At 35.9% G+C, this 21,821-nt stretch overlaps 1 protein-coding gene across 7 annotated transcripts in view; it reads right to left on the bottom strand.

Annotated features, from left to right (window-relative positions):
• Positions 1–21,821, bottom strand: part of KDM6A (lysine demethylase 6A) — a 201,829-nt gene that overhangs the window by 61,063 nt on the left and 118,945 nt on the right. For all 7 annotated transcript variants that reach the window (XM_045812868.2, XM_087860317.1, XM_087860316.1 and 4 more), the window contains exons 8-9: positions 19,792–19,826; positions 127–220 (exon numbers count right to left, since the gene is read on the bottom strand). In XM_045812868.2, coding sequence (XP_045668824.2) covers positions 127–220; positions 19,792–19,826 — 129 coding nt within the window. The remainder of the gene's footprint in view (positions 1–126; positions 221–19,791; positions 19,827–21,821) is intronic.

The following is a 21,821-nucleotide window of genomic DNA, read 5'->3' on the forward strand; positions in this document are numbered from 1 at the left end:
TTCTATCAACTCTGGGTAAAAGAAGAAAAAAGAATAGAATACATGAGCCACATACTTGCCATCCCTGACATGTAAAAATCATAAAGAGAAATACTTGTAATACACTAAATGTACACTATTACATACCTAACTGTTGTAAGACAGTTGCCTTTACTTGTGCAGAAAGGTTTTCCGTCTGCAAAAGTTGTTCATAAGCTTCCTTTGCAGAATGATACTTCCTCTAAAAAGCAGAAAAAAGAGATTTCAAGGAAAATAAAATTGGTATCTTTGAAGAATTAGCTCATATATTAAGATTTACTATAGAATACTAAAAAAAAAAAAAAGATTCACTACATAATCCTGGTACTTTAGCATATTTCTTACAGCCAACTGAAAGAAAAAAGTGCTAATTCCATTACTGAATGTTCCTTTAACACTAGACAGTTGTGGATAATAGGCCATGTTTCAGACTAACACCAATAAAACATTCAATAAAGTATTAAAATACGCCCTTTTAAGAATTTGCCAAATCTCAATTGTTAAAATCACCTCAACTTATTTAATAATAATTTCATCTTTATTTGATAACACTGATGAAGACAGAGAAATATTCTACCTCGAAGTGCATATCTGTCTACCTAGAAACACCAAGTTCCCAAGCAACTTAATATAAACAACAGAGTATATACACCAAAAATGCTTTAACAAATCTAAGCACAAAAGTAGTGCACAAAAGTAGTTAAAATCTAAGTTTAAAATATACTGGTATATATCTTATGGAAAAAATTTATGAAATGTATGATTTTAAAGATAACCGAACTTCCCATACTTATAGAGTAACAGCGTTCACAACATTAAGGTTCCATAGGCAATCTCTAAATGAAACCATTTACCCACAGTTCCCTCCCCCAAAAAGTACTAATGTGACAGAAACCCATTTTTGCTACAGTCATAAAGCTTAAGACAGCTCCTCCAAGAAAAAGGGGAAGGGGGAAAAAGGGATAAGCCAACAAAAGCAAACCTCATAAATATTACCTTTAAAACAGACTCAGCAGAACAATGGATTGAAGTGGCTTTTATTCATTATCAGCAATAGTCCATAGCTGCCTGAGCAAACAAATTCTTCTCAAAAATACATAGGTAGGGGGGCGCCTGGGTGGCTCAGTTGGTGAAGCATCTGCCTTCGGCTCAGGTCATGATCCCAGAGTCCTGGGATCGAGTTCTGATCAGGCTCCTTGTTCAGCAGGGAGTCTGCTTCTCCCTCTCCCTACCCCCCAAGCTGGCTTGTGTTCTCTCTCCCACTCTCAAATAGATAAAATCTTTTAAAAATAAAAAATAATTTTTTTTTAAAACCCATAGGCAGAAATACAAAACTAGCTGTAGGAGCCTCAGGCAAATCACTGAAACTATGATTTAACATCCATAAAACAGAGCTAATACCCAATCTTTCTATCTGGAGTTGTTCTAAGGATCAAATGAGATAAGCAAAGAGCTAGAGAAACAAATAAGGTGCTACATGAATACAGTGTGTCAACACAGGAAAGGTCTGAAAGAACTGGCCATTGAGATTAACAGAAGTTACTACATAAACTTTTACTCATCCGTTAAATTAGTTCCCCCTAAATATTAATCTCATCCCAAAAAGTCATTTAGACAATTAATACAAGGTAAGGACCAAGTTATCCAACTCAATCCCTTCAAATGATATGCTAAAACACACTTCCAAACATAAGTAATAATAATAAAAAAAGACAACATACTTGAAAAACTGGTTGCATCACATTGAGAAAATTAAGTTCGATTTCTACCTCTTACATATACAGGCAGAGAAGCATATGAGAGAAAAAATGTAGGAGAATATTTCCTTGAGATGGGAAAGAATTTCTTTGACATGGCCAAAACAATACAAATCATAAGGAAAAGTAAAGATCTGATTTGAAACACAAAGCAGAAAAATAGGCAAGGGACGCAAAACCCAACACATAAAAGGTGAAAAACATGTGAACAAGTGTGTATCTCTAGAAATCAGAAAATGTAAGTTTAAATGAGATACCACCACCTACCCATCAGATCGGCAAATATAAGAAAGTTGGGTAATCCAAGTCTTTGGGGGATGTGAAGAAAGGAAAACACTCATGCCCTGCTGGAAGGGGATTCATTCATGAAATTAGGTATGCAAATGCCCTACAATCCAGCAAGCTCACTTTTGGGACACAGATGCCAAAGAAACCTTTCCACAGATAATGTTCTAAATGGTACTGTTTATAGTATCAGGAACTGGGGTCAACCTAGGTCTATGTCACTAGGGAGTGAAAACATAAAATATGATGGATGCTTATACTAGAACAAGAAACGGCAATTACATATGGCATATAAAAAGCAACATGAGTTTATCTCTACAGGTGTGTTTAGTAAAAAGTTTTGCCTCTGGTAATGTTGGAGTAGCTGTTCCACAGGCAGTTTTCAGTTCTGGATAAAATATAAGTAAACTATCAGAAAGCCTAGAGAGAAACCAAAATCAGGGTAAGACCAGAGACATTAACCCTTAAGAAAAGGGAATGGCACTGGATGAGTAACCCCCTTTTACTAGGATTTTCACCTGAGAGCAGGCCTCAATTGGTGCCTGGTTGGCTAGAACTCAAAAAGAAATGAGCAATCTCACTAGGTTGAACAATCAGAGGACACACTCTGAAGCTATCATAAGAGCTGGAAGTGAGGGGGGCGCCTGGGTGGCACAGCGGTTAAGCGTCTGCCTTTGGCTCAGGGCGTGATCCCGGCGTTATGGGATCGAGCCCCACATCAGGCTCCTCCGCTATGAGTCTGCTCTCCCACTCCCTCTGCTTGTGTTCCCTCTCTCGCTGGCTGTCTCTCTCTCTGTCAAATAAATAAATAAAATCTTTAAAAAAAAAAAGCTGGAAGTGAGGGGAGAAATCCTAGGGAGGAGAGAGTGAAAGAAAGAGAACACCAAATTCTGCAATTAAACTCTGCCTAAATTTCTTGTTGAATGCTGAACTATGCATGAACACGGCAGATGTCCAGTAGGCTAAAAGAACTAGAGAGATTTCAGCCACTGTCAGCTACAGGGGTGACCACATTTAGAGTGTGCCTTGAGCAAAATTTACTGGCTAATATAAAATAAAACATCGACCTTTGGAAAAACATAAAAGTCACTTCACAATGTATTATTCCTGACAGCCAGGATAAAATTACCAGATTTATAAAGAATCAGAAGATTTTATCCACATTCAAAAGAAAAGGGAATTAATGAAAATCAACCATGAAATTAGATGACGAAATTTGTAAATAATTTTAAGGCAGCCATTTTAACAATTCACAGACAGTAAGAAAAATATAATCATAATGAGTGAATGGACAAGAAATTAAAAGCATGAAAAGAAACAAAAAAATTCTAAAACTGAGAAATATCTGAAATTTAAAAATCACTGGGTAGATTGAATAGCAGATTGGAGACTTAAAAATAAAAGCCATCCAAAGATAAATGAGGCAATAACAGTCTACCAAACACGTAATTGGAGTCCAAGAAGAAGGGAGAAAGAATGGGGCAGGAAAAAATATAATATAATGGCTGAGAGCTTTCCCGAACTGATGAAAGATATCAAATCCCATAATCAAAAGACTAAGAAAACCACAAGTAGTATAAATATAAAGAAAAAATAATCCCTGGGCACTTCACAGTCAAATTCTTTTTTTTTTTTTTTTTTTTTTTTTAAGATTTTATTTATTTGACAGAGAGACAGCCAGTGAAAGAGGGAACACAAGCAGGGGGAGTGGGAGAGGAAGAAGCAGGCTCCCAGCAGAGCAGGGAGCCCAATGCCGGGCTTGATACAGAACGCTGGGATCACGCCCTGAGCCGAAGGCAGACACTTAACAACTGAGCCACCCAGGCACCCCTCAAATTCTTAAAAACCAAATGGAAAGAGAACTTTGAAAACAGCCAGAGAAAAACAACAAAATATAAAGGATACAACAAGAATGACAGCTAAATTAAATATAATGGACTAGACATTCCAAACAAAAAAGACATGTCCAGAAAAGATTTAGAAAGAGCCAAAAACATACTGTAAGAGATGCACTTTACATATTAACACATACGAAGGTTGAAATTAAAGGATGAAAAAGATACCACGCAAACAACTAAGCACTAGAAAGCTGAAGTGACCAGACTCAGATCAGATTAAGTAGGCTTCAAGGCAAAGATTATTACCAGAGATAAAAAAGAATATTTCATAATGATAAAGAACATCAGGACATAACAATAATATAACAAAAGAGCTTCAAAATACATGAAATGACTGACAGAATTAACACTGATAAAATACTATTAATCCACATAATTTATTCCAATTTCACCAATTGTCCAACTAATGTCTTCTTTCTGGTCGAGGATATAATCCAAGATCCCATACTATGTTCAGGTACCATGTCTCCTTATTCTCCTCCAATCTGGGACAGATCCTCAGTTTTTTACTTTTAGTACCTCGACACTTATAAAAAGTACTGGCTAGTTACTTTGAAGAATGCCCCTTGGAAATTAGTTAGGTACCATCTTGTGGGGAGATACTCATCATTCCTCATTAATTCATTAGTGAAATTCTACGTAAAAAAAAAAAAAAAGTGTCCTCTTTTTCCCATTTGCCATTTAAATTCACAATTTGTATTATTACAATTCATTTATAAATGAATATAAATTCAAATACAAATATACAATTATAAATTCATTTATATTTAGAGAATTTATATAGAATTATCTATATAGAATTATTCATTTCAGTATGAGCTAAAACATTTTATTCTGTATCTTATATTTCGTTATTATAATTGGTTTCTAAGCCTGTGTCAGATTTGTTCATTACAAACCCCATCCCCTCAAATTGACTTCTATGTTCTTTCCACACACCCTCATCATTTTTTGAGTACTTCATTACTTCGTGGCACTAAAAAAATGTTCTGAAGCTCATCTTGTAATTTCCTTGCCTAAGTCCTGGAATCACCCACTTCTCCCCCCAAATCCCTCGTTCCTTTTATATTTAAAAATAGTATTTAGAAACAAAGATCTGGGTGCTAATGTATTCACTATTGCAGGGATGGGTAATTGCCTCCAGTCCCTCCCAGCAAACAGAGCTAGAAAACATATTTATGTACACACACACACACACACACGCCTGTATTTCTATCCAACTCCCATACCCATAAATAACCATATGTTCATACTGATACCTCCAATTACAATCCAACATGAGTTCAGTCTTGCCTTGCCTTTCCTTATTTTTAAGTTCTGACAGTCGAAAACCTGGCTTTCATTATCCACAATACATTTACTTATTCCTAATATTCACATAATGTAGTTACAGAATTCCTAATCCATACCACTGTGAGAAAGTAACTGTAATGCGGGATTTGTTTACAGCTCTTGTCTCCAGCTTTAGACTACAGTCAAAATATTATTCTCTAAAGTCACTTAGGTTGGTTCTTTTCATATCCACCCCCTTCACTATACTTACATTATTCATTAGTTAGGTTCATTCATTACTGTCTGCATTCTATTTTGGGCTAACTCACGTCCTTGCTGGTCTCAATTATTCAACTAATTTTGGGGTATGAGAAACATTACCAGGTTCTAAGAGTTAGAGCTATATAAAGTATATACTCAAGAAATTCCACTTCTTTCTCATCTCTGTTACCCCATTCAGAACAACCCCTGGTAGGTAACCAATCTCATCTGTTTCTGGTTTATCCATTCAGTATTACTTCTGCACAAATCGCACATGTTTACTTTGCACATGTGTACTTTCTCTCACAAAGGTTCGTATATTATACTCTTCTACACTCCATTTTTTTCCACTTAGCGGTACATTCTGGAAATCAATCCACATGGTGATCCACACAGTTCTTCCTCACACTTTGCTATATGCAACTCCACTACCTGAATGTACCATAGTTTATACGACCATTCTCCTACAAATGGGCACTTGTCTCCAATATTTTGTAATTACAAACAATGCTCCAATCAATATCCTTGTGCCTATATGTTTTCACAGTTTTGGAAGTATATTTTCAAGGTAGATTTCTAGATGTAGGGCTGTTGAGTCAAAGGGTAAGTACATATATAGCTTTGTTAGATTACTGCCAAATTCTGCTCCACATGGGTTGTACCAGTTTGTATTATCACAATATATGAGAGTGCCTATTTCCCCATAGCCACTTAGAACTTTTGCCAATCTGATATGTGAGAATTATATTTCAGTGTTGCTTTAATTTGCATTTCTGAGCGAATCTGACCACTTTTCCATATGTTTAAGGGCCTTGTTATATATCTTCTGTGAAATGTCTATTCATGTCACTTTCCCCATTTTTCCATTGACTTTTCATTCCTTTGTCCCTCAAATTTTAAGTGTTATATTAGGAGTATTAGCCCTTTGTCCATGGCATATGCTGCAAAGATTCTCTCCAAGTTTCATAGGTGTCCTCTGAATTTATGCTATTTTTTTCTGTCATGCAGAGATTATTTTTATATTGCTCAAACTTACTAGCTCAAAATTCAGAGGCAATGAAAAGAATGACCATAGTTAAAAAGCCTTTTCCTAAATCAAGGTTAAGAGGAGTTCATGTTTGCTTCTAGTACTTGTACAGTATTTTTTACATTTCACTCTAATTCATTTCTAGTTTATTCTTTTGAATAGCTTGAGTCATGGGTCTAATTTCATCCTTTTCCAAATGGCTACCCAGTTGTCCTACAACCATGTATGAATAATCTACCTTAGCCCCAGGAATTTAAGATATTCCCTTTATCAAACACTTGATTTCTCTATGTACCTGTATCTATCCCTGTTCTTTCTATGATATTCCATTGGTCTGTCTATTCACATGCCAGACCGCACTTTGAATTACATAGGCTTTACTGTTTATCTATTTAGTAGAGTTAGCATAACCTGTACAATTTCCCCCCATTGCTATCCTAGTTATTCAAGCATCTTACCAACTTACCTAAGTCCTTAAAACATTTGTTAGTAGTTTTTACTGATGTTTATGCACCATTTATAAAGTAACTTAGGGAAAATCAGTATCTTTATATTGCTGAGTCACAGTATCTCTTTTAAGTTTACTGTCAAGTAATTACTGATACTCAAATGGGAATATTTTATAACCTTATGCTCTCTGATTATTGTTGCTGAAGATTATTAATTTCTGTATGTTAATTTGTGCTTCTAATTGATTTTTCTTGTCTGATTGCACTGGCTAATACCTATAGTACAATGATGAGGAGTAATAGAGTGGGAATCTTTGCTTTGCTCCTAATTTTTGTGAAAAAGTCTCTAGTGTTTCCCCTAAGTAAGATACTAATTTGGGGACTAATGTATATGAATCTTACCACGATAAAAAAGTAACCCTCAATTCCTATGTCCAACTTGGACAGAGTTTTTTTATTAGGAACAGGCACTGAATTTGTCAAAGGTTTCTCTTCAATATCTAGGGTGATAACAATCTCATTTTACCTTTAGTTCTATTATCATGATGCCTGATACTAATGAATTTCCTAATATTCAATCTTGCATTCCTGGAATGAATACCACTTGGTATATTATTTGCTCAATGAGGTAATGATTTTTGTTTGCTATATTTCTACTTAGTACTTTTACACCAATATTCATTATTGATATTGGTCTGTATATTACTTCCTTTTTGTATTATTTTTTATCAGGTATACTTGCTTCAAATGGGGAAATGGGGAAAAACAGTATTATGGTCCCTCAAAAAATTAAACACAGAATTATCATAAAGATCCAGTAATTTCATTTCTAGTTACATATCAAAAATAATTAAAAGCAGGGATTCAGTTATTTGCACACTCATGTTCATAGCTGCATTATCAATAGCCAAAAGGTGGAAGCCACGCAAGTGTCCACCAATAGGTGAAGGAATAAACAAAATGTAGTGTGCACATACAACAATGAAATACTATTAAGCTTTAAAGAATAGTTACATTCTCATACATGCTACAACACGTACAAACCTTAAAAGACATGCTAAATGAAATACACCAGGCACAAAAAGACAAATACTGTATGATTCCACTTACATGAGGTAGTTAAACTCACAGAGACAGAAAGTGGAATAGTGATTGCCAGGGGCTGGGTAAGGGAGGAATGAGAACTTATTGTTGAATGGGTACAGAGATTCAGTCCGGAATGATGAAAAAGTTCTGGAGGTGAATGGTAGTGACGGGTGCACAACGTGAATGTACTTAATGACACGGTACACTTAAAAATGGCTAAAATGGTAAAATTTATGTCACATATATTTTACAATTTAAAAAAAGAAGATACAAAAGCACTGTGGTCTGTAATTAATTTTTAGAATCAGCAATTTTGTTTCCATTATATTTTAAAAATATGTTATAGTGTCATTAAGTGCAGAAAGGACTTTGACTATTACCAAACACAAACGTCTCTCAAGTCAGATTAAAAGCTGCTAAAAACTTCCCCCTTTTATAAAGAAAGGAAGGAAGGAAGGAAAAGAGGGAGGGAGGGAAGGAAGGAGGGAGGGAGAAGTTTTTCATTTCCAATGCTCTGAAACAATCTATAAAGTATTAGAAGTATCAGGTCTTTAAAGGCTTGGTAGAATTCCCCTGTAAAACCATCTGGCCATGGTGCTTTCTATAGGGCATTACTTAGTTTTCCCTATTTCTTTTACAGAAATTGACTTTCTATAACTTTCTATCTAATGAGGTCAATTCTGCTAATCTGTATTTCACTGGGAAGTAGTCCATTTCATTAAATTTTTTAATTCACTGGCATAGAGGTCTGCTTAGTAGTCTTATATTATAGTTCTAATTTCTTCTGTTTTCATGGTTACCTTATTTTGTCTATGTGCTTTCTCTTTTATTCCCTTGATCAAGTTACCAGTAGATTATCTATTTTGTTAATTTTTTCAGAGAACTAAGGTTTTGACCTATTAATTAGGTCTACTGTTTTGCTTTCCTTTTCACATTACTAATTTCTTTAAAAAAATCTTTCTTCCTTCCCCACAATACTGTTACACTGACTTTTGTTTTGGTAACAGATTTCCTTGTATTCAATCATCCCTGAATTCATGAAATAAACCTTACATATTCATGGCGTACTTACTGCATCTTTAAATATCAACTGGAATTTCTCTTCAGAATTTCTGGATATCTATAATACACATAAGTGAAACCAACCTACGGTGTTTTGGTAATAAACTAATGCTGGATAGTTAGAAGAGGAGGTTAAAATTGAAACTAACGATTCTTATAAACAGTGTTATTCATGACAACATTATTTTAACTATCCCTCAAGGGAAAAATAGTTAAATTAGTTACAGTACATTTGTGCAAAGGGATATAATACAGCTCTACATGTACTGATATGGAATGATTTCCAATATATAGTACTAACTTAAAGAAACAATTTAAGCAAGGTCAAGTGAGAATACACGTAACTGGCTAATGTTTCAATAAAATAAAGAAAAACAAATATACATGCAAATACATAAACGGATTTGCTTATACATACATGGATTTCTCTGGAAAATGGGGAGGGGAGGTATGGGGAGGGGAATAGGTTGAGGAGAGGAATAGGTTGTTACAGAAAAGGAATGAGGAGGATACTTCACTGTGTATTCTTTCAAGCACTTTCATTTTGGGTTATCTATTAAAAAAATAAGTAATGCTTTAATAACGAAATTAAAAGGGAAAACTCTGTATCTTTCATCTTTAAAGGCTAGTTAAGAATTTAGATGGCAAACTGTTCAAGTTATTTCATTAAATTCAAGGAAAGGCCAATTATTATTATTATTATTATTATTATTATTATTATTATTATTATTATTATTATAAAGTGGTCCTAGAGTCTCAGCTAATAAAATGGAGGAGGTAAATTAAATAACAGAGAGAGGACTTCCCCCAAAGATGGCCACAAAGTAGGAGGACCCTTGGACCACCTCCTGCCATGAACACAAATAGATAACTATCAAATTATCCTAAATGCCCCAGGTATCAATCTGAAGACTGGCAGGACACCACAACTAAAGGTACAGAGGAAGTAACACTGAAGAAGGCAGAAAGTGTGAAGATGCAGTTTAGGGGAGAAACAGATACTGGCTGCTGCAGAACGGGGAGAGCTGTGGTCAGGAAGAAGCGCAAGAGTGAGAGGGGCACACAGGAATGCACAAGGAAAACATTTACCCATTGCCACTGGCTTGGAAAATGAGAGGAGCTGAATTTCATGAGATCTTGCAACCAGATGGGCTTAAACCCGAAGTTCAAAGTATCAGTGGACTGGGCTAGGTTCCGGGAGAGTCCAGAGGTATCAGGGTTGCTCTTGGAGAAAAGGCAGGCAAACAACCCAGAGACATACAGCATGGAAACAACATATCTGAAGAGTGCCTGGGGCACACAGTGGGGAGATCTGCTCTACTCAGAGTATGCCCGTGAGAGCCAGCATCCACGGAGAGACCGCTCTGGAAACAAAGCTGCTGGCTGACACCATCTCACTCCCCCACCACTCAGCATAAGAACCCAGCCACTTACAGGAACCAGTGCAACTCAGACACTGGCTGCCTAAATTACTTACACTAAGCCCCACCCACCCCCACACTCTGGTGGAACTGCCCCTTCTCAGTCACGCTTACCTCAGTCCCAGTGCCATGGGCCCCTTCCCCAGAAGACCAGCACAAATCCCTGCCCACACTCTGTGCCCTGTCTAGAAAGTTCTACAGGGCCTCAGTTCCAGTGGAGGTGACGACAGGTCTCATTTCATAAGCAGACCAGAGCACAACTAGTTAAAACCTGCCACATTCAGGCCAGGGACCAAATCTGCCCAGGATAGGCAAAGAGAACCTCTGCAGATGACTGGCCTGAAGGACAGAGCAGCCAGAACACAATAGCAGAGTGCATGCTGTACACACAACAGACACTCCCTGAAGTGCCAGCCTCTGGACACTACGTGACCTCTTCTTCATAAGGCCATTACTTTCAGGAGCAGGAGACATAACTGGCTTTTCTAATACAGAAAAGAAGGCACAGACTTAAACAAAATGAAAAGACAGGAATTTATCCCAAATGAAAGAACAAGATAAGGACATGGCCAGAAATCTAGGCAAAACAGATATAAGTAACAGAACTGATGGAGAACTTAAATCTATGATCATAAAGATACTCACTCAACTTGAGAAAAGAATGGAAGACATCAGTGAGACCCTTACCACAGAAATAAAAGAGTTACAAAATAATCAGAGATGAAGAGCACAATAAGTGAGATTAGAAACATGCTTGATGCAACCAACAGCAGGCTGCAAGAAGCAAAGGAATGAACTGATGTCTCAGAAGACAAAGTAAAGGAAAGCAATGAAGCTGAACAAAAGAGAGAAAGAAAACTTATACAAAACAAGAATAGACTTAGGGAACTCAGTGACTCCATCAAATACAGTAACATTTGTATTACAGGCGTCCCAGAAGAAGAGAGAGAAAAGAGGGCAGAAAACTTATTTGAAGAAATAATAGCTGAAAACTTCCCTAATCTGGGGAAGGAAACAGATATGCAGATCCAGGAGAAGTCCCATCAAAATCAACAAAAGCAGACCCACACCAAAAAATATTATAATTAAAATGGTAAAGTGTAGTAATAAGGAAGAAAATTTAAAAGCAGCAAGACAAAAGAAGACAGTTACTTATAACAGAAAATACATAATGCTGTTAGCTCACTTTTCAGCAGAAAACTCTGCAGAAATGATTGGCAGGATATACTCAAAGCACTGAGTGGGAAAAATGTGCAGCCAAGAATATTCTATCCAGCAAGGCTGGATTCAGAATAGAAGGAGAGACAAAGAGTTTCACAGACAAAAACTAAAGTTGTGACCACTAAGCCAGCCCTGCAAAAAATACTAAATGCGGACTCTGTGAGTGGAAAAGAAAAACCAAAAGTGACAGTATGAAGGTAGGAAACACAAAAGTAGTAAAAATGAATATTTCTATTAAAAACATCAGTCAAGGAATGAACACACAAAAGGATGTAAAATAACAACATATACCTAAAACACGGGGGAGGATAGGAGTAAAGAACCGGTTCGAACTCAAACAACCATCAACTTAACATACACTACTATAAGTGGATGATATTATATAAAAACCTAGCGGTAACTACATATCAAAGAACAATAACAGATATGCAAAGAATAAAGAGAAAGAAATCCAAATAAGTCACTAAAGAAAACCAGCAAACCGTGAAAGAACGGTAAGGATCAGAGAAAATCTCCAGAAACCACAACACAAGTAATAAAATGGCAATAAATACATATCAACAATTACTCTGAATGAAAACAGAATAAACGGTCCAATCAAAAGATAAGGGGTAACAGAATGGATTTAAAAAAAAAAAAAGATCTGTCTACATGCTGTCTACAAGAAACTTGTTTTAGACCTAAAGACACAGGCAGATTGAAAGTGAGGGGATGGAAAAACATCATGCAAATGGTTGTCAAAAGAAAGCCTGAGTAGCAATACCTACATCGAACGAACCAGACTTTAAAACAAAGACTGTAACAAGAGGCAAAGACAGACACTTTATAATAATAAAGGGGACAATCCAAAAAGAAGATACAACTGTAAATATTTATGCACCCAACATGGGAGCACCCAAATACTGAACACAGTAACGAACAGAAAGGAACTAATCCATAATAATACAATAGTAGTAGGGGACTTTAATGCCACACTTACATCAATGAACAGATCATCTGAACAGAAAATCAACAAGGAAACGATGGACAAGATGGACTGAACAGATATATTCCAAACCTCCCATATTAAAACAGCAGTATACATTCTTTTCAAGTGCACATGGGACATTTTCCAGAACAGATTACACATTAGGCCACAAAACAGGACTCAACAAATTCAAGAAGATCAAAATCATACCATGCCCCTTTTCTGACCACAGTGCTATGAAACTAGAAGTCAACCACAGGAAAATATCTGCAAAGCCTACCAATATACGGAGGTTAAATAACATGATACTAAATAATGAATGGGTCAAAACAGGAAATCAAAGAAATAAAAAGAAATATGAAAACAAGTGAAAATAAAACACAAAGGTCCAAAACCTTTGGGAGGCAGCAAAAGTGCATTCTAAGAGGGAAGTATACAGCAAATGCAGGCCTACTTCAAGAAGCAAGGAAAGTCTCAAATAAACAACCTAACCTTACACCTAAAGGAGCTACAAAAAAAAAAAAAAAAGGAAGAAAGAAAGAAAGAAAGACCAAGAAACAATAAATGAAGCCTAAAGCCAGCAGATGGAAGGAAATAATAAAGAATAGAACAGAAATAAGTGATATAGAAATGAAAAAAACAATAGAGATCAATGAGACAAGGAGCTGGTTCTTGGAATAAATTAATAAAACTGATACACCTCTAGCCAGACTTATCAAAAAGAGAAAGGACCCAAATAAAATCACAAATGAGATAAGAAAAATAACAAACACCACAGAAATACAATTTTCAGATTGTTATGAAAAACTACATGCCAACAAACTGGACAACCTATGAGAAATGGATAAATTCCTGGAAACATATAAATTACCAAAACTAAAACAGGAAGAAATAGAAAATCTGAACAGACTGATAATCAACAAAGAAACAGAATCAGTAATCAAAAAACTCTCAACAAACAAAAGTCCAAAATCAGATGGCTTCACAGGTGAATTCTAGCAAACATCTGAAGAGTTAATAATATCTATTCTCCTCAAACAATTCCAAAAAAACAGAAAAGGAAGGAAAACTTCCACATTCATCCTATGAGGCCAGCATTACCCAGATACCAAGACCAGATAAAGACACACACAAAAAAGAGAAATACAGGCCAATATCTCTGATGAATATAGATGCAAAAATCCTCAACAAAATACTAGCAAACCAAATCCAACAACACATTGAAAACAATCATTCACCAAGATCAAGTGGGATTTATTCCTAGGTTGCCAGGGTGGTTCAATATTTGCAAATCAATCAACGTGATACACCAATTAACAAGAGAAAACCTAAGAACCACAGGATCACCTCAAAATCACAGAAAAAGCATTTACAACATCCATTCATGATAAAAATCCTCAAAAAAAGCAGGTTTAGAGGGAATATGTCAACATAATAAAGGCCATATATGAAAAAACCCACATTTAACATCATCCCAGATGGGTAAAAACAGACAGCTTTACTTCTACAATCAGGAATAAGACAGGAATGTCCACTCTCACCACTTTTATTCAACACAGTACTGGAAGTCTTAGTCACAGGAACCAGACAACAAAAATAAGTAAAAGGTATCCAATCAGCAAGGAAGAAGTCAAAGTTTCACTATTTGCAGATAACCTGATATAATATATAGAAAACCCAAAAGAATCCACCAAAATACTGCTAGAATTGATAAACAAATTCAGTAAAGTTGCAGGATACAAAATCAATGTACAGAAATCTATAGTACTGCTATACACCAACAACAAAGCAGCAGAAAAGAGAAATTAAGGAGTCAATCCCATTTATGATTGCACCAAAAACAACAAGATACCTAGGTATAAACCTAACCAAAGAGGTGTAAGACCCATACTCTGAAAACTATAAAACACTAATGAAAGAAATCTGATGACACAAAGAAATGGAAAGACATTCCATGCTCATGTATTGGAAGAACAAAAATTGTTAAAATGCCTGTACTACCCAAAGCAATCCACAGAATTAAAGCAATCCCTATCAAAATGCCAAAAGCATTTTTCACAGAGCTAGAACAAACAATCCTGAAATTTGCATGGAACCACAAAAGACCGTGAATAACCAAAGCAACCTTGAAAAAGAAAAGCTGGAGGCATCACAATTACAGACTTCAAGCTGTATTACAAAGCTGCAGTAATCAAAACACTACGGTTCTGGCAGAAAAACAGAGACACAGATCAATAGAACAGAATACAAAACCCAGAAATGAACCTACAGTTATATGGTCAATTAATCTTCAACAAAGCAGGAAAGAATAGCCAATGGGAAAAAGACTGTCTCTTCAACAAATGGTATTGGGAAAACTGAACAACATGCAAAAGAATAAACCGGGACCATTCTCTTTCACCATACACAAAAATAAACTCAAAGTGGATTAAAGACCTAAAAGTGAGATCTGAAACCATGAAAGTCCTTGAAGAAAGCACAGGCAGTAACTTCTTTGACATCAGCCACTGCAACTTTTTTTTTAGGTATGTCTGCTGAGGCAAGGGAAGGAAAAGCAACAATGAACTACTGGGACTGTATCGAAATAAAAAGCTCTGCACAGCAAAGGAAACAATCATCAAAACTAAAAGGCAACCTATGGAATGGGAGAAGATACGTGCAAAGGACGTATCCGGACAAAGGGTTAGTATGCAAACTATACAAAGACCTTACACAATAGCCACCCCAAACACAAATAATCCCATTAAAAAAATGGACAGAAGACATGAATAGACATTTTTCCAATGAAGACATGCAAGTAGCCAACAGACACATGAAAAGATGCTCAACATCACTCATCATCAAGGAAATGCAAATCAAAACTACAGTATCACCTCAAACCTGTCAGAATGGCTAAAATCAGTAACACAAGAAACAACAGGTATTGGTGAGGATGTGGTTAAATGGGAACGCTCTTGCACTGGTGGTGGAAATGAAAACTGGTGCAGACACTGTGGAAAACAGTATGGAGGTTCCTCAAATAGTTAAAAATAGAACTGGTAATTGCGCTACTGGGTATTTACCCAAAGAATACTACTAATTCAATGGGATACATGCACCCCTATGTTTAAAGCAACATTATCTATAATAGCCAAATTATGGAAACAGCCCAAGTGTGCATCAACTAATGAATGAAGAAGATGCAGTATATATATACTATGGAATATTATTCAGCCATAAAAGAGAATGAAATCTTGCCATTTGCAATGATGTGGATGGAGCTAGACAGTATTATGCTAAGCGAAATAAGTGAGTCAGAAAAAGACAAATGCCAGATGATTTCACTCACATGTGGAATTTAAGAAACAAAAGAGCAAAGGGTAAAAAAAAAAAAAAAAAAAAAAAAGAGGCAAACCAAGAAACAGAATTTAGAAAACAAACTGATGGTTACCAGAAGGGAGGTGGGTGGGAGAATGGGTTAAACAGATGATGGGGATTAAGGAGTGCACTTGTTGTGATGGGCACTGGGTGATGAATGGGAAGTGTTGAATCACTATATTATACGCTGAAACTAATATTACACTGTATGCTGACTAACTGGAATTTAAATAAAAATTTAAAAAATAACTGATATAACTTTCCAAGAATAATTCTTAATATATTTACTTGGACATAGGACATTACACGGAGGAACAAAATTAACTTTATTTAGAGATGGTATGATAATATACATAAAAACCTGAGAATCTAATTTTTAAATCTAGTAAGAACAGGTGTGTGGGAAATGGCATTCCATTAAAATTATCCAAACCTAAATAAAAGTACCATATCATTCAGGAATCCCACTTGTGGGTGTATTTTCAAAGGAAACAAAACCATATCTCGAAACATATCTCAAAAAATACATCTCAAAGAGGTATCTGTATTCCCATGTTCAATGCAGCCTTACTGGCAATAGCCAAGGTATGGAAACAACGTTTAAGTACCTGTGAAAAGATGGATCAAGAAAGGGGCGCCTGGGTGGCTCAGTTGGTTAAGTGTCTGCCTTTGGGTCAGTTCATGATCTTGAGGTCCTAGGACTGGACCCCACATCAGGCTCCCTGCTCAGTGAGGAGTCTGCTTCTCCATCTCCCCTTCCCCCCGCTTGTGCTCTCTCTCTCAAATAAATAAAATCTTCAAAAACAAAGATGGATCAAAAAAATGTGGTATATAAATATAATGGATATCATTTCAGCCTTAAAAAAAAAGGATATCCTGTCATTTGCAACAACATGGATGAACGTGGAAGGCGTTATGCTAAGTGAAATAAGCCAGACACAGAAAGACAACACCTGTTTGGTTATCATGTATATGTAGGATCTTGGGGGATACACACACACATACGCGCACACACACACATTTATATATATATATATACACACACACATACACATATACACACATATGGTGATGGGTGTGTTAAAAATTAACTTGATGGGAGAAATCCTTTCACTATATATATTATATAAAGTCATCACACTGTGCAGTTTATCTTATTATTTTATTTGTCAATTACACTTCAATAAAGCTGAAAAAATAACCCCAACCCAGATTTATGGTTAAATTTAACCAAAAAAATTTTAAAGAAGCAAAAAAACACCTCCTACTTCTATAATAGGACTCCTTTTTGTCTTTCAAACATAAACTCAGTACCACAAAGCCACTGTAGTTGGTAACACCTCTTTATTAAAATGACCCAGCAATACACACGCACTCCATCAGCCCCAACTGATTTTTATCACTGGCTCCTTCTCTCCATTCAGGACTCAACAGCCCAAACAGCTCTTGCTCAGAGAGGCCTTCCTTAAACACTCCTGTTAAAAAAGTATTCCCTTACTTCTGTCTTAATTATGGTCTTATTTGTTTAATCCTGTGAAGGTAATGTGGGGACAGGGCCCCCAGGGTTTGTAAAGTGATACTAAATTATTTCTACATTTATTAGCAGGAAGACTTTCTATATAAAGAAACTTTTACTGAACTATTTGGTTACCTAGCACTAGCCACTAACCATATATGACTACTTAAATTTACATTTTAAAATTCCATATTCATAAATAAATACTCATATAAATCAGCTGAACTATAAAAAGTAACTCTCTATAGCTAAGGAGGGAGGGAGGGAGGGAGGCATTTTTGCTTTTCTTACATTTATACCTGAAAATGAAAACCCTTGTTTTAAGTACTGGAATAGAGGTTTTTCAATCTTTTCATCTGCTTATAGTGTCAGCTTTTGTCATCTAATAATTATATACTCCGCTTCCCATAAATTTTGTTCTTCTTGTTTTTTTTTTAATCTTAACCGGAACTAAAATTTATCAAATGAAAGAATCAATGGAAGGAGGGCCCTGTCCCCACAGTACCTTCACAAGATTAAAAGATTAACACCAACAGACAATTTCTCATCAGAAACAATGAAAGCTAGAAGACAATGGAATGTAAATTTCAAAGTGATCAAATAAGACAAAAAAACAGAATTCTACCACAAGCAAAAACTCTCACTAGAACTAAAGGTGAGAGGGCGCCTGGGTGGCTAAGTCGGTTATGCATCTGCCTTCGGCTCAGGTCATAATCCCAGGGTCCTGGGATAGAGTCCCACATCAGGCTCCCTCTGCCTCTCTCTCTCTGTCTCTCATGAATAAATAAATAAAATCTTCAAAAAAATTTTAAAAACTAAAAAAATTAAAACAAAGATGAAAATGGGGCACCTGGGTGGCTCAGTCAGTTAAGCATCCAACTCGTGGTTTTTGGCTCAGGTCATGATCTCAGGGTTGTGAGATCGAGCCCCACGTCCGTCTTCATGCTAGGCCTGGAGCCTGCTTCAGATTCTCTCTCTCCCCCTTGGCCCCTTCCCTCTCCTCTCTGTCCCCACTCTCAAAAACTAACTAACTAAATAAATAAATGTGAGAAAACAACTGCTTCAGCTGGTAACAGACCAGTGATCTCACTAAGAACTAGAAAATTATAGGGGAAAAAAAATCACAATTTCTCGTTTTGAAGGGAGAAGACAGCTCTGAGGTAATGAGAACAGAAGGAGCGAAGACTCTAAGAAAAGAACTACTTTGGAGAGGGAGCTGCTTTCTATAGCTGCTTTCACTCTGGGGCCTTTGCTGATTTGGCAAAAAACAGCAGTTGGCAGGAGGCTAGGATTAGCACTGGCAGGTAAAGACTCTGATCCACAAGGTGATGTAATTCTCACATGCATCTTCTCAAGGTGGATAAAATCCCTAGATTAGTAGGGTATCCGAACCCGAGTGTGCATAAATTCTTATTCGGTGGGCACACACGCATTGTATGTGTTTTGGCAGGGGAGGACACCACAGCAGATGGAAGCGTCCAAGAATCCGACGCTAATTTTTTCAAGACCCCATGATAGCCTTGAAACTAAACAGACCTTACAAAATAGATGTACAAATGTAACAGTATTTTCCCCAAAAAAGTGGTTATAAAATTTATGTTTTCAGTAAACTCCGATTATTTAATATTTACTCTCATACCAACTTATAATTGATTTCTCATCCCACTGCCAAGAATATGTCTATATTATACCTTTGATCACACAACCTAGCAAAATCTTCCATACACAAAACAAAATGTTCTAAAAAATTAAACTGAAAAGGTTTTCTTCAGTACAGCAACTATAAAAAGATTGAAGATTAAGAGGTAACTCTAATATGCCTTTTAAATGGTGACACATGGAAGGGATATTTCAATCTTAAGAAAAAGTAAAATTAAAAACAATGCATTATAACAACTATCTATGAACATTTTGCAAAGAAAACTACACATTCCACATCAAGAGTGAGAGATCTTAAATACAGTCATTTAAGGTTGCAGACAGCTCAAGTTTAGAGGCATAACATATCAAATGAAACTTCCTCATATACAGCAAGTACTGCTTCACTATGCAAAATCCTGATCACATTTAATGAGTATAAAATACATGAAGGAGATAATGCCCAGAATCCCACCAAATTACATGTATGCCTGACTTCGCTTACAATGATATGGGTGATCACTTTTGTTTAAGTAAGGTAAGTTAAAACACTTACCTGGGTTTCATATAAGTGGGCAATGTGAAATTGAACTGCAAAGATGATGGAAAATTAAAATCAATACCAATATAATAGTGTTTGGGGTAAATTAAGTAAGAATACAAAATGTCAAACGTAAGCACAATCTATACTACAGAGATTTAATAATGAGACATAACTTTAATTTTAGTAAAGCAGAATATCCAAGCAAACACACTAAAGAACATGAACATAAGACGCCACATGTGCCACATGTATTCATTGTTGGCCACTATCAAATTTTGTCAGTGTAATTATTAAAATTAACATTAAAATCTATAGTAAGTGAGTATACTCCTTACAAAGTTCACAACTGCCAAGATGAAGCAAACAGAGAAAACTCCTATAATCTATGCATTTCAAAACATGGTATTTAAAAACTGAGTTCCAAGTAAGTAAAATACAGTAAAGTCGATATTTGATAAAAACCATATAAAAATCAAAGAAAGCCTCTAATTCCTTATACCACATTTCATAATATTCATAAAGCAAGATGATGCTGGTAATAACACACAGAAGAAATGAGTTGTTGCATTTATCAGTTCTTCAGAATTATTTTTTTAAAAAAAAGTCAAAAACCACTCAGAAGGCAAGAATAGTAAACAGTCCCAAGATTAACAAATAAGTCTTGAAAACCAAGAAAGAACATATTTCAGCTTCTGTTTGCAGCTCTTCTTGATACCGCATCACCAAAGTATGAATGATTCAACAAAAGGAACAATGAACCAGGAATCAAAATTGGATTCTAGCTACTTCAATACTGTAATTTTCACTCTTCAATGACAACTCTCTTTTTTTAATGTTCTATCTACCTGGATTTCACAGCTGGATTTCAAGGAGTCTGGGAGCCTTTCAAATTTACATGCAAAAATGTTTATGTGGATCTTTAAAAAGAAGGTTCACAGGACTACCGTCAAGTATTCACTGTGGAATGCACCATAAGCTAACTCTCTCACTAAATCCTCTAACTGTAAGATTCACCTGAGAGGCTTGTTAAAAATAGAGATTCCGGAGATTATGATTCAGTGAGCCTGGGGCATGGCCTGGAAAGTTGCCTTTTTAATCAGTTCTGCAAGAAATTCTTATACCTGTTCCCTGACTAGCATCTGGGAAGAACTAAACTAAATAACCATAAAGAACAAAACAAACGAAATATATGGTGAATTTTAAAATCAAACATTTTTACATCAAAAGTAAAACTACATCTTTCCATAAATAATCGTTAAATACACATCACACGTTAACTAATCAGAGATGAGGCAAAATAAAAATATCTTTAGAAGATGAAAATCAGCTTTCTGTGAAAAACTCATAAAAATAATAATAAAAGTTCTACATATATAAATATCCCCTATTCCTACATCTGTTGAGGGCTTTTCTTATTTTCCCCTTTTCCAACACAGCTCTCCCTTGAGATTCCAGTTCCGAATCTTACCTCACTGTGTCAATGGAGGGAGACTGGGTTACAGGTTAAGAGAATGAGAAAGAGATGGAAAATCTATGCTCATTTCCCCCGATCTTACTTCTCTAATAAAGGTGAAAAGGAAGAAAAGAACAGCAACTAGCTAGCACCCTACCACGACCCCAAACTTCCTCCAAGCTCAGTCCCTAGGCCCGCCGTCTAGGGCTTTCCTATGCAATGAATTACTAAATCCAGTATCATCTTTTGTAGTGTGAAAACCACCACATATTTAAATTCTTAGAAGTCCTCTTCAAGTGGAACATAACCATACAACTAAGAAAAGGCTCCACTTGGCTAAGTCTCAATTAGAAGTGGAAATTTTTAACAAATATTGCTATAAAAAGTCCTAAAATAAAACTTTATTCAGGAACTATACACTACTTTTGGAATTAAAAAAATTAATTAAATCTACAGGAAACAATTTTATCCCAAGCAGCCACCAATAATGAAGTCTCACATTGCCATGATTCTACTTTTTAAAACATCAACTGTAATTAACCCCTCTTAACAAGCTCTAGAAGCAATAAGCTTATCTACTTACTTTTTA

The sequence above is a fragment of the Ursus americanus genome, chromosome X, assembly GCF_024610735.1.
Source record: "Ursus americanus isolate L20-20 chromosome X, mUrsAme1.1.p, whole genome shotgun sequence".
Lineage (NCBI taxonomy): Eukaryota > Metazoa > Chordata > Mammalia > Carnivora > Ursidae > Ursus > Ursus americanus.